Source organism: Xiphophorus maculatus, chromosome 7 (genome assembly GCF_002775205.1).
Source record: "Xiphophorus maculatus strain JP 163 A chromosome 7, X_maculatus-5.0-male, whole genome shotgun sequence".
In the NCBI taxonomy this organism is placed as follows: Eukaryota; Metazoa; Chordata; class Actinopteri; order Cyprinodontiformes; family Poeciliidae; genus Xiphophorus; species Xiphophorus maculatus.
In genome coordinates this window covers 18,270,573-18,286,474 of record NC_036449.1, presented here as the reverse complement: position 1 = coordinate 18,286,474, position 15,902 = coordinate 18,270,573, and the positions used below count along the sequence as shown (strand labels likewise).

The window sequence follows — 15,902 nt, the reverse complement described above, 5'->3', positions numbered from 1 at the left end:
TCTAAAGCAAATGTTTCCAAAAAATTAGGAAACAAGAAGAGAGCAAATAATATGGGAGGACACAAGGAGTATTCCTATATGATTTTTTTAAAGATAATGCTGAACAAGACAATAAAAACTGAGTCACTGCAGCCAAATTCTACTTGTTCTGCATTATGCACCAAATTTATGATGCGTTGCAAAAATTTCCCAAACATTCTTGCATGACACACTGTCTACACTAAAGGCAGCATTACCACAGGGAAACCTTTGTGCCTGATCTAGCTCTGCAGGGATAGAAGATCATCCCTCTCTCCTGGCTGTGAAATGTTCTGAAGGAAAAGAGTTCTTTTCGGTGTGAGGACTGCCCATAGCTATTCATCATTGTGTCAGCACACTCAGAGGCTGCACCACTTGGCTGCCTCATTGGAACAGAGGGAATGATATTCATCTATGGACTAATAGCAGCTAACTGACAGTGTGAAGGCATTAGACGGCTGACTGGTTTTATTGAAAATGAGTGAGCTGACAGACCCGCCGTCGCAACAGAAGTGGCAGGATTGGTCATGCGAATCTTGTTTATTAATGTGCAACTTTCAAAGATTCACCTTTTTATTCTTCAGTCTTGCCCTCTCCTTCACCATACCTGTTTTAACCTGTGTTTCCAGATGCAATGAGCATGAAGACATAAATTAACACAAAGACACAAATTAGAATAAAGACACATGGTTTATGTACAGCCTCTCTGTGTCCATGCATACAGGTTGTCTATTGAGGTCAGTTATGGCATAAGGATGCATCGAGCTGTACAGAGCCTTCTCTACACACTTGAAGTGTGGCAACACTTTGCTTCAGTGATCCACATTTCATCTGTGAAATTCTGCTGCATCCGCGATGTCTTAGTTGTCCAGAAAAGAGAAAGAATGAGGGAACAGAATCAAATATATATATAGAAGCACAAAGTGCCTCGTAAATGTTTTTCACAATCTTTCTCTTTCAGCTGATAAATTCAATATAATTTATTGGAATTTTACGTAATACAAAGAATTGATTTATGTGACACAAAGAAGCGCATAATTGTGAGGAGTAAGGAGAATTGGACATGGTTTTCACCTTTTTTTTTTTTTTACAAATAAACAAAAAGACTTGCATTTATGATTACCCCTTTTACACTGATACCTTAAATCTTCTGTCAGAAGATACCTAAGCATTATATTTAAAAAACTCACCTGTGAAGGTCTTAGATGTTTAATAAAGTAATCAGAGAACACACAGCATATAAAACAATATCCGAAGTTTGAATAGTCCACCAAGCGCTGTTAAATCTATCATATGAAGATGATGGATTCATAGGATATATACTGTATTTCCATAAACCAATGGGAATATATGGATTGTGTATTCCTAAATTGACAGGCTGGGCAAGAGTTAACCAGAAAAGCAACCCAGAGACCTGTGTTAACTCTGGAGGAGCTACAGAGAGCTACAGCTGAGATGGGAGAATCTCAACAGTAATGTGCCATGTACCCTAAAAATATGCACTTTATGGGAAATTAGAAAAGAACAAAGCCATTAATAATCCAGTTAGCTGCTGTGGGAAACAGCAAAAATGAGAAGGACTTCAACTGGGCCTCTCAGAACATCCACCTTGTTTTCTGCAAAGCCTTTTTGTGTAGATTTAGCTGGATGTTTTACATTGTTTCACTGGGGGGGGAAAGGCTCTCTGAAGCCATAGTTCTTGTGCCGACAGAAACAAATTGTCTCCCAGGATTCTGTTTCAGTAGTAAGCTGTGGTGGAAACACATTTATTACCTTCTACCTAACTTGGTCGCTCACACAAAATCTGATAACATTTTGCATATGACACCTTATGACATGAAAGACAATAAAATACCCCATCCAGAAGAGGGAGTTCTTGACAAAGTGAGCATAAGTCAAATCACCTGACAATAAAACCTCAGAGGTTGGTTCAACTTCATGTCAGCAAGACACTCGCAAAATGCAAATCTTCATCATATGCTATGTATTATACATAAACTGCGGGTATTTCTTTGCACATCTAAAGAATGACATTTTTTCAAATTTTTACTTATTAAAGCCTGCTTCAATGTTCTACGCAACTTCGTCTCTAAACTGTCTTCTGTGTTCCTTGGTCTTCATGATGATGTTTGTTTACCAATGTTCCCAGTAGAAGTTCGAGGGGTGTGAATAGTTTTGCAAGCCGTTGTTTATTGAACATAACCAAACACACTCACAGAAGTTCAGTGGAACTAAACAATCACCTGTAGAGGTTTATAGATACTGATCTATTCATATTTACCCAGACATCAGAAAAAAGTCTCTCTAAATTACATAAATCAAAAGCTATTAAAAAAACCTGATCTATACATCTAATCAGAGGGGTTTCACAAAATCAATCTATGCCCACACTGATTAGCAAGTCAGTTAAATTATGACTAATAGCTGAGTTAGGTGGAGTCAGAGCTGGAAAGTGCAGAGCACAGTGAAAGACATGTCTCCTCCCTCTCGCAACACCCCCGAGGCTGAATGATCACAGCTCTAAATGCGGTACCCAGCTGGAACTGATATGACGACAGGTCCCTGGGTGCGGGCAAGGGGAGGAGAGAGGGCCTGGCGGTTGTCATGGCGATACGAGGCAGTGGCTAGAGCCAGCCGTCCACAGTGTGTGACATGGCACATCCTGCAGCGTGCTGAGCGGATCATTGTCTAGGCTTATCTCAGTTCAGGGTACTGAGCTACATTGATCAGGGAGACTAGGACTCACACTGGAGAGCTGCTTCTGACAGAGCGGGTCAGGATAGGGGTGAGAGAGTGGCATCTGCAAATGACTGCATCAATATATAAAGATTATAAATGCAGGTTATGTGACTTTTTTTATTTGCAACAGAATACATTAGACACAAGCCGTGGCAATCCCTCTGTCAGTCGGAGGTGAAAGTTAAAGGTTTACTTAAAAATAAGGAAAAACCCAAAGTCCAGGTGCGAATCCACATTAATGCACCACACAGGAATTGCATAGAAATAGACAGGTTGCAGGAGGATATGAAAAATAGCTCTCTGAAATGCAGGAGAGTTGATTGCTGAACAAGGAGCAGGTGATTGATTAGAAACTGAGTGCAGATGTGAGGGAAGTCAAGTATCTGAAGTTTAATTGATGCTGTATTCCAGTTACCTCAGAAGTCAGAACATGGTTTGACATCACAGTTGAGTTAACGTAACTGCTAACATAGCTGGTGAAGTCGGGCTTTCAACATAACTAGGCTCAAGTCGACCTATTACCAACATTGTTCGATGTTATACTTTCTATAAGCAAACATCATTGTTCATTTGTTCATCTTAGAGTTGCAGGTGCTACGTGATACAATCTTACATAAACATGTTTCCATCACAGTTTACTACTGAAACTACCACTTTCCCAACAGGAGGGTTTTCCAGTTGATTTTTCTGACTGAGAGATGGGGAATTTCCCACTTCTGACAACAAACAGAAAACAAATGGGGAAAAATGGCTCTTGGAATATACTGGAAACATGGGAAACAAGGAAGCAGAAATGTAACAATCCCGAGACACAAACCAACAGGAGAAATGATCAAGATTCACAACAACAAATTTGAAGAGACAAAATAGATAAGAACTGAAATATTATTCTTTATTAACACCACGAGTGGGAAATTTGAAGTTTAAAATATTCAAAGAACCACACCTAGAGACTGTCACAAAGAACTAAATAAAAATACATCTCAAGAATTGAACTAAATATGAAAAGCAAATACTGACACATCCTAATATAAGCACAAAACCAATGTCCCGTAGTTTATAAAATCCTCACACTTTCTCGGTTGAATCTATATTTTTAGACCAAAACCCGTTATTTGAAATGGTAATAAAAGCTACAACGCAGGGACAAAGTTTACATCCTTAAGATATTGTGTTCATTGAGATAATTCTGAGTAATATTTTACATTTTGAGAATATGTTGAAGAATTGGCAGTTGGTCAAAATGCAAATAATCCAAACTTTGGCTGAACTGAGATAAAAATCTCAATTTTATTTAAAATTGAGATTTAAATAAAATTTCAATTTTATTTAAATACAGATAATGGGATCGAATCGGAAGCCAAATAAACTTGGCAATATTCTTTAAGTAGATCCAAAAAAAACTAACCAGTTCGAGTCGTGTCCTGTCAGGGAACTGTCTCTGCAGCATGTCAATACGAAGTGCTCTGTAGTTTGGTACATCATGAGTGTACATAGACATTGTGAACTGGAAACGTTGATGGTCATTTGGACTCCAGTCACAGCACCTGAAACAAGTTTAACACAGAAATACCACTGCTACTTCAAACAGCACTAACACATAAATTGCAACACTGCACCAGTACAAAAAAGCTATTGTACCAGATGGTATAAAGTATTAAGCAGATTTGTACAATCAACCACCTGGGGAGGAAACCTCGTCTTAATCAGCAGCATAACATGGAGAAAAGTCACAATGTCAGTACAGACGTGCTTCACTTTATTCTGTGGAGTTCAACAAATTCTGCATTTCCACATATTTACCAAATAAGAAGTTAACAGGATCAGAACAGTTGGATTTTTAAACCTATTTCATATCAGAAAAAAAATACAACTGTACTTACATGTCATTTTCTTGCAGCTGCTTTGTCAGCCTCTGGAGTTTGTCCTGGAACCTCTCTGAGAGGGACTGGAAGGCCTGGATCAGAGAGTCCTTCAGCTCTGGATAAGGGCAGTCTGCATTCAAAACCTCCTCAGGAATGGTTTCTGATCTCACCACAATATATGGAGTACCAATATAGTATTTCTGAGAAGAAAAAAAATAATCAACCTAATGTTGTTCTAATCAATCACATATTTTTATGATGTCCAAGTATGTTAATGTTTGTATAGTTAGATACATTTAGCTGTATTCTTTGTTTAGGTAAAAAAAAAAAAGGAAAATAAGAAATTCAATATGTGCTTTGGAAAATAACAATTTTAGCCCATTTGACTACTGTAACAGGAAGAATGGGTTTTTCAGACACAAACATTCCTTTAATTAACGGTGGAAATATTCTCCAACAAAAAAATTATAAAAGAAAGAACAGTGCCTTTAGTTAGCAAAATCTCTTTGATGCAGAGTAAAACTGTCATGAATGTGAAACTAAAACAATGTGTCCTGAATCTCAGAACAAAGCAGAGCACTTATTCTCAAATCTCATTTCAAGATTAGCCCAAAGAATTAGAATAACTGTTAATTAGTAAATCCAGTTTTAATAAATTTGCCCCATCATTTAGGTCTTAAAACATGACTTACCTCCTTTCATCCACAAATAAACAAAATAACTAAATTGAACCTAAAATTCAACAAGCGGAGAAAAACATAAAAACTGAAGTAAGACACAGTTTTAGTAATATATTGTGAAAAATGCCAATGCCTGCCTTCAGTGGCCTACCTAAATATAGAGTTCAATTACTTTAGTTTTTTACAATGTTTTCCCAGATTTAATGTTCAGAGTTACATGTTTTGCATAGTAATTACATTACTAAACTTTGAAAGGAGAATAATCATGTGGTTATAATTTATTGTTGGTCTAAGGGAGTGATCAGCCCGAGCTGACGGGTCACAATCACAACAAGCTCTCCTTCACTGTAAATGTGAGTGTGTCAACTGATGGAAAACCTTAATGCTCTTTTCATACTGTTTTTATGTCCAATACTGTCCACATTTTCAAAACTCTAAAATTAGTCAAATTTCACTTGCTGTCCAGCAGATGTAAAGTATACACGGTACAGAAAATGGTCATCAACTGAGAAACAGCCTAAAAGGCAGTAATAAACATACCTCAAAGCCAATGTCCTTGATCTGCTGCTCTATGTCCTGGTACTCTGCATTAAGCTTTGCAATTACATCTATTTGTTGGTCTTTCACAAAATTGATCTGGCAATTCAAGAGTGACACATAGAAAATGTTGGTGATTTATTTTTATTCATGCAGTCAATAAAAACATTGATTAGGTGTGTAACTAAATCTAATCATTAATTTAGTAACAACAGTGTTTAAAAGATTTCTCAGCTTAAATCATTCTACATTTAGAATTGGAAAAACTGATGGAACGATTCACTGATGGGACCTAATCAGTAACTGCTTGTTTTCTAAAATGATTCATATGTTCTTCAAATGGAAACAGACACTTAGAACAGGGTGCATGAATGGGTCGTATTTTTCTGTCATAAAGGAGAAATTACAAGAAGATAATATTCATAAATTGCATTGATTTGCTCAGTTGTTTGGCTGCGGGAGGGAATACCCAAATGGTGTCAACATCTCCGACTGTATAAATACTGAACAAATTCAAATTAAGTGAGCTCCATGGAAGTCATCTGGCAGCCGGAAGATTCTGAGTTCAATTCCAGCTGCTTCCACATGTCAGAGTACCTTAAGGCAAAACACTGAACCCCTAGTTTCCTACAGGTATATGGATAATAGAGCTATGCAAAAGAACTGGTTAACTAAAAAACAATATTTACATGTAGTCAATTTACCATTTAGGTTAAATGCACCCATTTCTATCTGTGCCTCGCAAAAGTACTACTGCCCGATAAACAACATTTTTTCAAAATGTAAAATTTTTAACTCAGAATTGTACTGATTTTCTTTTTAAATAATAGACTTAAAATAGTGCATTGTAATGGTATATTAATAATATGTGGTTTTCCAAATATTTTCCAAATAAAAATTATATGTATATCTGTTCAGTAAGGCTTTGTAAAGCCACTTTCCTCAGTAATTACAGCCACAAGTCTTTTGGGTTATGTCTCTTCCTGCTTTGGTTACCTAGACACTGAAATATCTACTCACCATTATTTGCAAAAAAGTGGAAACTCCATCAGATTGAAACAACAGCAGATGGATACAACTGACATTTATTCTCATAAATCCTTAATCTTATTCATTGCATGGTATCTCTGGCTTTATGGTTTGCGCTGTTGCTCTAAAAGAAGGGGTTAACCATAGTTTTAAGTTTTTAGCAGTCTCTAACGGGTTATATTTTATTTAAATTTAACTCTATCTTGTCATTTACTCATACCAGTTGGTATGTTCCTCCATTCTCACCGCATGGTGGTGCAACTGCCATGCTTCACTATGGAAATTATATTTAAGCTAATTGGTGGTGTTTTCCATGTAGCCCAAAATGTTTAATGCTAGTTTCACTTGTATGTTAATGTGTCCCCTAGATGGCTTATGACAAAACTGAAAGCAATAATTATTTCAGCTTGTTTTCCAAGGACAGCCTTCATTTTGTCACCCTTCCACTAAGTGTAGCTGTGGAGCTCATAAGCCGCTCCAGAGTAGCCATGGGTGTCTTGGCAGCTTCTCTGATTACGGTTGTTTTTGTCCAGCCTGTCATTTGCCCAGTTCAGTCTTCTGTAGTTTGTCTTACTTGTTCCATTTTCAGAGGATAAGCAAAACAGTCCTCAATGAAATACCCAAATATTTGAAGTATTATATAAGCTTACTCCACTGTGTTCTTTCATCCCCATGATGTTGTTTGTTCACTACTGCTCCCAAACGGTCCTCCAAGGCCTTCACAGAATAGCTGGATTTATACAGATAGGAAATTACATATGGCTGGACTTCATTGATTTGATGACTTCTGATTGCAATGGTTTGGATTTTATTAAGACATATCAGAGTAAAGACAGATCAAATATTGCTTTTTTTATTCTGAACTACTTTATGTTAGTCCATAACATAAAATCCATAAAATATACTGACATTTGTAGATGCAACAAGACATCTGCAAAGACTTTTGTAAGACATAGTCCTGATGCAGGACTATGTAAATAGTCCTGGACTATTTAGGTGCATGGCCACCACCTTTTACTTATGATAACTACATTTTTAGAATTTAATCACAGGGTACATCACTGATTAAATTTTTGTCAACTTTAATTTCACACACAGTGCCTGCAAATTGCATTCTGCCATGTTGCACAACATTACATTTAACCTCGCAAATTTCATTCATCATAAAGTCATGAATGGCAATATGAGATAGATGTACATGATTTAAAGAAACTGAACAAAGAATGATGTACTTATTCATACAATGGTATTTGGTGTGCAAGTAGGAGAAGGGCTGGAGAAACAAAAAGAAAATATAAAAGAAAACAATTCTTTTGTGTTTAATGAATGCATAAAGCATGAAGATGTATTATGAAATAAGTAAAATGTTCAATTTCATCACCAAGCATACCATCTGTATGCAGAGAAATACAAATCCCATAAAAATAGTGGGGTCTAACCATTCTAAGAACTAAGGTTTCACTGGACATCCTACAGAATGAATAGATGTTGTAATTAGTAACACGCTCTTCATATCAAAAACTGATTTTGTCCATTAAAACCAACTACACCATGCATGTCATACACTTTCGGTCTTAAATGTATTAACCAACCAGTAAAGTCAAAGTGTACTGATTATATGCTGTAAAGTGTATCACTCAATTCTAATAACATCTGAGAATTTCTAGACTTTTGAATTTTCATTCTAAAAGAATCAGAAGGAGATGCTTACTTGCATAGCAACTTTTCTTCCTTGTTTAAAAACAGGAGTCAAACTGGCAGTGTGTTAATGTGAGCAGTCAACTAACAAGAGAACAGGACCCCATGGGAACGAAACAAGTAGAAGTGAGCAACACAAAGTAGATAATATGTCTGGTAAACAGTTGAGTCAAAGTGGTCTGTCTTTAAAAACCATTCCTTATGCCTTAAGCCTACCATTCATCTCTAGAGCCAACCACAAGCTCTTGGGACTCAAACAAAGAAATTATGACTTTAGGACCGTAAATAGCTAAAAACAACAAGGGTTTCATGAATGGTTTCATGAATAGTTACTTCTGTGCACAAGTTGAGTTCAGTTTGTGAAAAAGAGAGAGTCTGAACTTTGCTGGATGTATAGGACGGACAGTTGTCTACCAGCAGAGTCAATATGTCTCTAAAATGCAGTGTACAAACTAAGTAAATAAATACAGCTACATAAAACCAAAAGTTACTAAATTCAATTTTATTTAATTTAACTGATGGACAAAAATCTTTTTTCAATCTCTTAAGAAATTTTGCCAGTCTGTGATAAATACAGATCTTGTAAAGCCAGCCTTTTTAAAGGTTGCTATGACTAAACTGCAGACATCCAGTTGTATCTTCATGTCACATCTGAGACATACCTGTTGCTTTACTTGTTCCCAGTTTGACATGCGTTCAATGGGCTGCTGATCCTCCATTTTGCCCAGCCTGAAGCACAGGTCATCTTTGAGCTGATACAGAGGCACAACAGTAGCTACTCTGAATTCTTTCCGTTCCCTTTCAAGAGATTGCCCTGAACAGCAAAAATATATACCCATGAAATACTATATATATATATATATTTACATACAGAGAAGGACAGTTAATGTGACTTACCGTATTTCTGAAGTAAGAAGATGGCAGTGTCTGTTATATCATTTGGCTTGATCTCATTAAAGAAGGCACGGATATCATCCTCTGCCTGCTCCCTGTTTTGCAGAAGAAAGAGAAAAGTCAGTTCATATCCACTAAAGATGTAGGACAAGAAAAAACCTCATGACTTCTATAAATATATACCATGAGGTTTCACAAAGACACTGTGATAAAAACGGGTAAAACACCTGAAATGAACATTCATTTTTTTCCTCTCAAATAAATGATAGAACAACCTCAAAAATGTCAAGTGAATCCAGTACAGAATGATTTACGAGCTACATAGCAGTCCCACACCCTTGTGTGTTTAGCCAAGTAAAGGTCAGCTAGCAACTGGCAGAGGGCAGTACCGTTAGGCTGCCATGGATGGATCCATCGATGGGCACCTTTTATAAAGCATGTATCACTGTCTATATGACACCATGATTTCAATTCAGCATAGGGCAAGATTAAAAATTGGTTTCACTTTTTTAATTTATTGCCTTTTTGTTCATTGTAAACATTCATCCTGGAATATATTACACAGATAGGGCAAGTAGGAAAAAAAATCCTTACATAGATGCCAGAAAGAGTGCAAGAATTTTTATACAGATTTCATTTGTAGTTTGGTAATTGTTTCTGATAGCATAATACAAAACTCTCAAAAAAGAATGTGTTGAACTTTCCAAAATGTTCTGCGCTCCTGCTTATGACAGGGTTTGTGGAGAGATGAGAAGTTAGAAACATCCATCACACAAGAATAATGGACTTTCACTGAAGGTTTTTCAGATAGGGTGTCTTGTAGCTCTGGTACGAATTGAACTTAAATGGCCTGTGGTGGAAATTACCCACAAATGCTGGCTTTTTAGCAGCTGGCCTTAGGGTTGTTATGACTGTGTGAGAAAGGACATGGTAACCATGGCAATTTATTTACCAGTGTTCAATGTGACAATGTAGCTTTCACAAGGTATTCTGTGTATGTGTGGAGGGATGAAAAGTGGCATATCTAGATGGCTCATTACTGAGGCTCATAGTTGTGTATATCATTAACCTTGGTTGGCTCAGACACAGTCATCACACAGCCAAACAAGCTGCACCCCAGAGCTAACACTGCCCTTCTCACTTCACAAGGCAGGACACTTCTAGGTCCTGATCACCCACTGCTGCTTCAACACAGAGAAGGGCAGACAAAGTTTCCCATGAGATGACACAACTATTACCTCCTACTTCTCCTGGTCACTCCACTACCTCAATTCAACCCTTAAACTCCATCAGGAAATCAACTTAAGACTCTCTACCTCTTTCCCCCATGGGCCTATTTTTCTTCTTCTTCGATCTGACTTGGTTCCCTCTTTTTTAAACACCCCCATCTTTGTCATGCAGATTTCTATGCGGGTGCAATAGGAGCTTAAGCGGAATGGTTTCTTTGTGCGAGAAGCTGATTCAGAAAACTGCAGCAGATAATGACAAGCAGTTATAGTGGGTACTTACTCAGCTTTTTGCAGCCTGGGGCATTCTCTGCTCCACACCTGCCGGTGCTGTCGTAATAAGGAGCTCTCCTTGGTTGCCTTGGCTGCATTGCACGTCTTCTGAACCTATAAGACAAGGTTTATTCCACAAGAAGAAAAGAGAGTCCTTAAAGGGGATTCTTGCTTTTAAATGTCTATAACTCATAACCTGGAGGGGGGGGGGGGGGGGGGGGAAACACTTATTTGACCCTTGAATTCATAAAGTTTTTGAAATCGAGTTCAAAAATTTACATTTAGAATTAATAGCATTACACACAGAGCTGTGAGACGGGTGACATTTTAATAAGAAAATGTAAGCCTTTTACATCAAAGTACAATGACAACTTTTTCTGGAGACATTTTACTGTTGTCTTGATTAGCATAATTGTATGTGTGAGTCTCATAAGCTGAGGTAATTCAGCTGAAACCCCCAAATAAATAGAGGAAAATTCAAATAATCAAAGAGACACATGCATGATACGCATGAAGCATATTATTAGGAGAGGAAGAAGGACGCAACACTCTTAATCTGGCAACATTTCTTTTGCTTTTTCATCGCAGCCCGTCCTTTAGAGAACTGTTAGGGCAGACATTCTTTATTTTATTTTTGTTTTGTTTTGCACAGACCAGTGATTCAGGTTAATTGTACTAAACAAAATCTCACAAACAGCGTCACATACATTGGCACAGTGTGTTTATCACAAACAGGACGTCTAAAGGATTTTGGTGCTAATTTATGGCCCTTTTATGTGTTGGAAGGCGGCTGCTGTTTATCCATAAGAAATGTGCACATGTTCAGCTGAACATCTATCCTTAGTCTAACATCCATGTTAGAATAAAGCAAAATGGTTCACACACACTTTTCCAAGCATAGACACATTTCTAATATAGCCTAATTCTAACTACATTTTCAAAATGTCTGACCGCAAACAAGTTCACTCTGAAAGCAGACTGCAAGATGCTAAAAAGTTTTCAAAAATCCCAATTGGTACCGGGCCGCGCAAGAAATAATGAACTACTTCCGGATCTTTTATTTTGAAAATCACAAACCGGATTTTACCGGTTACGTCTTGCGCGTCAAAATTGAGCCAACTTGCAGCAGAATGACTAACAAACCAACATCGGAGTACTGCGGCGCACCACTCCCCCCCCCGAACAACGGCATCGGACTCGATTTTTCACAAGGTCCTGCGTCTTTAATAAATCCTCTATTAAAGACGCAGCCCTGCGTTTCCAACGCCGAACCATGGATTCGTTCACGCTGAGCTTACGTGCTGCGGCTATCGATCTGGACTGCCAAATCTTTAGACTTCAAACTTAAAAGCGGCATCATATGAACTTCTTTCCATGATGATTGGGTATGAGTTTGAAAATATTTCTCCGACGTGGCTGCTGCTAGCATGTGCTTGTTCTAAATGAAAATCAGCACTTTCTTCTTTGATTTCTAATTTTGACTTCCAATGATTCACTTTCTGCTAAAGAGCCCCCTGGTGGTTCAAAGCGTGGGGAAAAAAGTAGCGGCCTATAGTCCGAAAAATACAGTACACAAGTTTAGCTTTCATGAGAGGTGGGCATTGTGGAAAGCTTTGCTCTCTGAGAAAAACATGAAGGCAGGAGAGAATGCAGACAAAGAGCAGAACTTCTGAAAGGCATATCAAGAAAATATTCGGAAACCTAAATAAAAGTATCATGGTTGGGATTGTTTTTGCTGCAGCAGGACCTGACCATCATAAAGTCTACCATAAATTCTAATATATATCAGTGGGTACTTGAAGAATTGGACTGTGCAACATGAAATTTTTGTCTTTTAATAGAATTACTTTATTCATCCCAGCAGGGAAATTATTTTACGGGAGCTGCGTCTGCAGGCAGCCAGCTAAGCTGGCGCCATTTTGAAAAAGATACTGTTAAAGATACTGTTGGATGATTTGAAATACCCTGTACATGTAAGAAACACCAAACACATAGCTGAAAGTGGTAAGTGGGGAAATCTCTCCTATGAAGGATGTCAGATATTGACAGATGGCCACTAGAGAATCAGCTAAAGAGGATAACATCAGCTATTCATTTTAGGTAGTAAGATATTCTAATCTTTTCTTCAGCTAGAAAACACATTCTATTTTTGTTAATACAGTTTTCAGGAGTAAAAATGTTTTTGTTCATATTTAAATGTGTTTAAATCACTTTCGTTCACTAATACAAAATACAAAATCTGATTAGACATCAATATGTGAACATTTCTTAATGAAGAAGAGAATATTTAATGGCATGTCAACCTAAGAATCTCATCTCACCAAAATAAAAATAATCCATCAAAATGGGCCTTAATTTAGTGTGTAAAATTATCTGGTAATTTTATTTTTCTGTCCTGAGTTGAGTAAAATAAGAGCAGCTACAGCAACAAAATATGCCGGTCCACAGCTTGTCACAGATTCATAGTACTACTGAAATTCCTCTTAATACTGAGCCGTGGAATTATTGAGTATATCCAAAGCTATCTATCCTCAGTATCAGACTGTACTGTTTAAATCCATGTTCTTCCCAACAGAGGACCTTTTCACAAGGAACACTTAATCTTTGAGGAAAAGGAAAAACGTGTTACCAATAAAACAAAAGATAGTTCTGTTCTGAAACAAAATATTCACAGTTTGGTAGATATAAAGCAATTGCCATGTAATAATAAGTCACAAAAGAACACACATTGCTTTCCATTGCTACATTTGAAAAATATACCAGTGTTTGATGCTCAAATTCTGCTGAATCTTAAATACAACAAGAAACTAGATTGTGAGAGCCAGATTGACTGTCTTTCCCAGTTAGTTCATCCATCCAACTATTTTCTATGCCCACTTTGGGACAACTGCATATCTGCAGCAAGTAATGTTGGATCCCACTGAGGGCAGGACCAGAACCTGCTGGAGGGGTTATTTACAATAGATATCCTTTATGGCCTGAAAACACCTTGGAATTCCCCAAAATAAGATGGAGAGTCTGGGATTCCCTACTGATCCTTTCCATAATTAATGGATCTTGGATAAGCAGAACATCATGGATGCTCCACTCTTTCCACCCAGTGAATTGTTGTAGTTTTTCCTATGTTTTGTTCAAATAATCAGGTATTAGTGTATGGAGATGCCCTTCTGGGCACCTTGGCCACTTGTCAACCATTCAGTTTACATCTTAGTGCTGAGAGATTATTAGTTTGCTTTACTGTATAGGAAATCTTGAGAGGATTAGATAACCTTCCCTGAATATCACTGTCTTTTTTTTTTTTAACTCTATCATAAGTAAACAGATAAATACATTTTGTCTTTTAGTCACTGTTTTAAAAAATGCTTTTGTTCTATTTCTCTTAACCTAACCTCAAGATACAACAGACATAACCCCAAAGGCTTACAGTGTATTTTACAGAAAAAATAGTGTTTTTAAACACAGCTTGAATTACCCACAATGTAAAACATATTTCAAACTTGTAGCAACCCAGAATCATTTACTTACCTTCTATGTTGTCACCGAGAGAGATGTTGAAAAGGGCTTCCCTTCAGCTGTGTGACTGAATGTGAATACATAGACTGTCTTATCTTTAATGTGCAGAAAGCTGCATTGGAACAAGCCAAAGGCATGATGCAAAAAGACTTCTGACAGCTCACCAATTAAAACAACATAGGCCTAACACCTTAATCACCACTGGCGTCAGAATAACTGCTCTGCTTAGTCATACAGCTAAGAACTTAAAATGGTTTTGCTTTAAAACAACACAGAATTAAATTAAAATTTGCACAGCTGTTATTCTCCACTACAGTATTATTAATACACCCATTCATATTTCTGGACCGAGTAAAAGTGAAAAACAGTACTTTGTAAGTGTTTGATTCGTGTAGTCAAAATATGCTATTTGATATTTATATCAAATAGCATATCAAGTTTGATGAGTGTTATAAACACTCATCAAACTCAGGTTTTTGTCAGCTTGTGCTCTGGTAAGGGTACAGAGTGTCTTTACAGCAATTTCCTCCTCATTTGCTGCTAAGTCACAGCGTTAACAAATGTACCAAGAATTAATTTCATACTGCATTGTTTTAGGGCATGGATGATCCTGATTACCAAAATCTACCTTTTGTCCAATGAGATTGTACTCCTGACGTCTGGCATCAACAAAGGCTTGCAGCGTTTCATATTCAGCCAGTTTGTACATGGGGCTGCCAACACCGTTTTTCAGTCGTAGAGTCAGTTTTTCTGCATGGATGAAAGCAAATGATATGGCTGAATTGGAATCCTTGAAACTCTTGAAAATCCCATCAGTTATTGTCTGAAGTGAAACCAACTAAGAAAATAATACAGAGGCAGACAGAGGGACTACATCGATTGTAAACTATATGGATATTTCAGAAATTACCGCACAGAGTGGAGTTAGCAGACAGTAAACTCAAGCTGTCAGACATATTTTTGTAAGTGCTTCACCTGCTACTCTGGGAGGAAGGTGAAGGAACACAAAGCAACGTAGCCTCTGACAAAAACATCAAAAACATGACAGCACCTGGGGCTTTTAACGGGTTTAGTGAGCCAAAGATATACAAAAGTTCAGTAGGCGACTTTGTCACTAGTCAGCAACATCTCGAGCCAATTCTCATTTACTCACCTGCATCTTGTGCCCTGTAGCTTGTTATGAATTTGGGTAGATTCCCTGCACTTGTTTGGTCCATATTTGATTAATTAGATTCCTTTACAAATAAAAAACAATTATCATTGCATTTTAAAAATTATAAAGACAAAAACTGGCGCATTGCTCTACTGATACACAGGCAAAAGTAAAGAAATCAGGCTATATCTTGTTTTACAAAATCTCTGAGGAAAGTGCTTATATATATGGAGAATCAGAAACAGAACGTCAACTTCTAAAATCAAACAAATTAGAC

The 15,902-nt window shown here is 37.3% G+C and overlaps 1 protein-coding gene across 1 annotated transcript in view; it reads right to left on the bottom strand.

Annotated features, from left to right (window-relative positions):
• Nucleotides 1-15,902, bottom strand: part of ccdc148 (coiled-coil domain containing 148) — a 32,397-nt gene that overhangs the window by 16,259 nt on the left and 236 nt on the right. The window contains exons 2-9 of the mRNA XM_005805336.3: nucleotides 15,626-15,707; nucleotides 15,101-15,222; nucleotides 10,970-11,073; nucleotides 9,464-9,555; nucleotides 9,229-9,380; nucleotides 5,843-5,938; nucleotides 4,641-4,822; nucleotides 4,166-4,304 (exon numbers count right to left, since the gene is read on the bottom strand). Of these exons, the coding sequence (XP_005805393.2) occupies nucleotides 4,166-4,304; nucleotides 4,641-4,822; nucleotides 5,843-5,938; nucleotides 9,229-9,380; nucleotides 9,464-9,555; nucleotides 10,970-11,073; nucleotides 15,101-15,222; nucleotides 15,626-15,689 (951 nt within the window). The 5' untranslated portion in view covers nucleotides 15,690-15,707. The remainder of the gene's footprint in view (nucleotides 1-4,165; nucleotides 4,305-4,640; nucleotides 4,823-5,842; nucleotides 5,939-9,228; nucleotides 9,381-9,463; nucleotides 9,556-10,969; nucleotides 11,074-15,100; nucleotides 15,223-15,625; nucleotides 15,708-15,902) is intronic.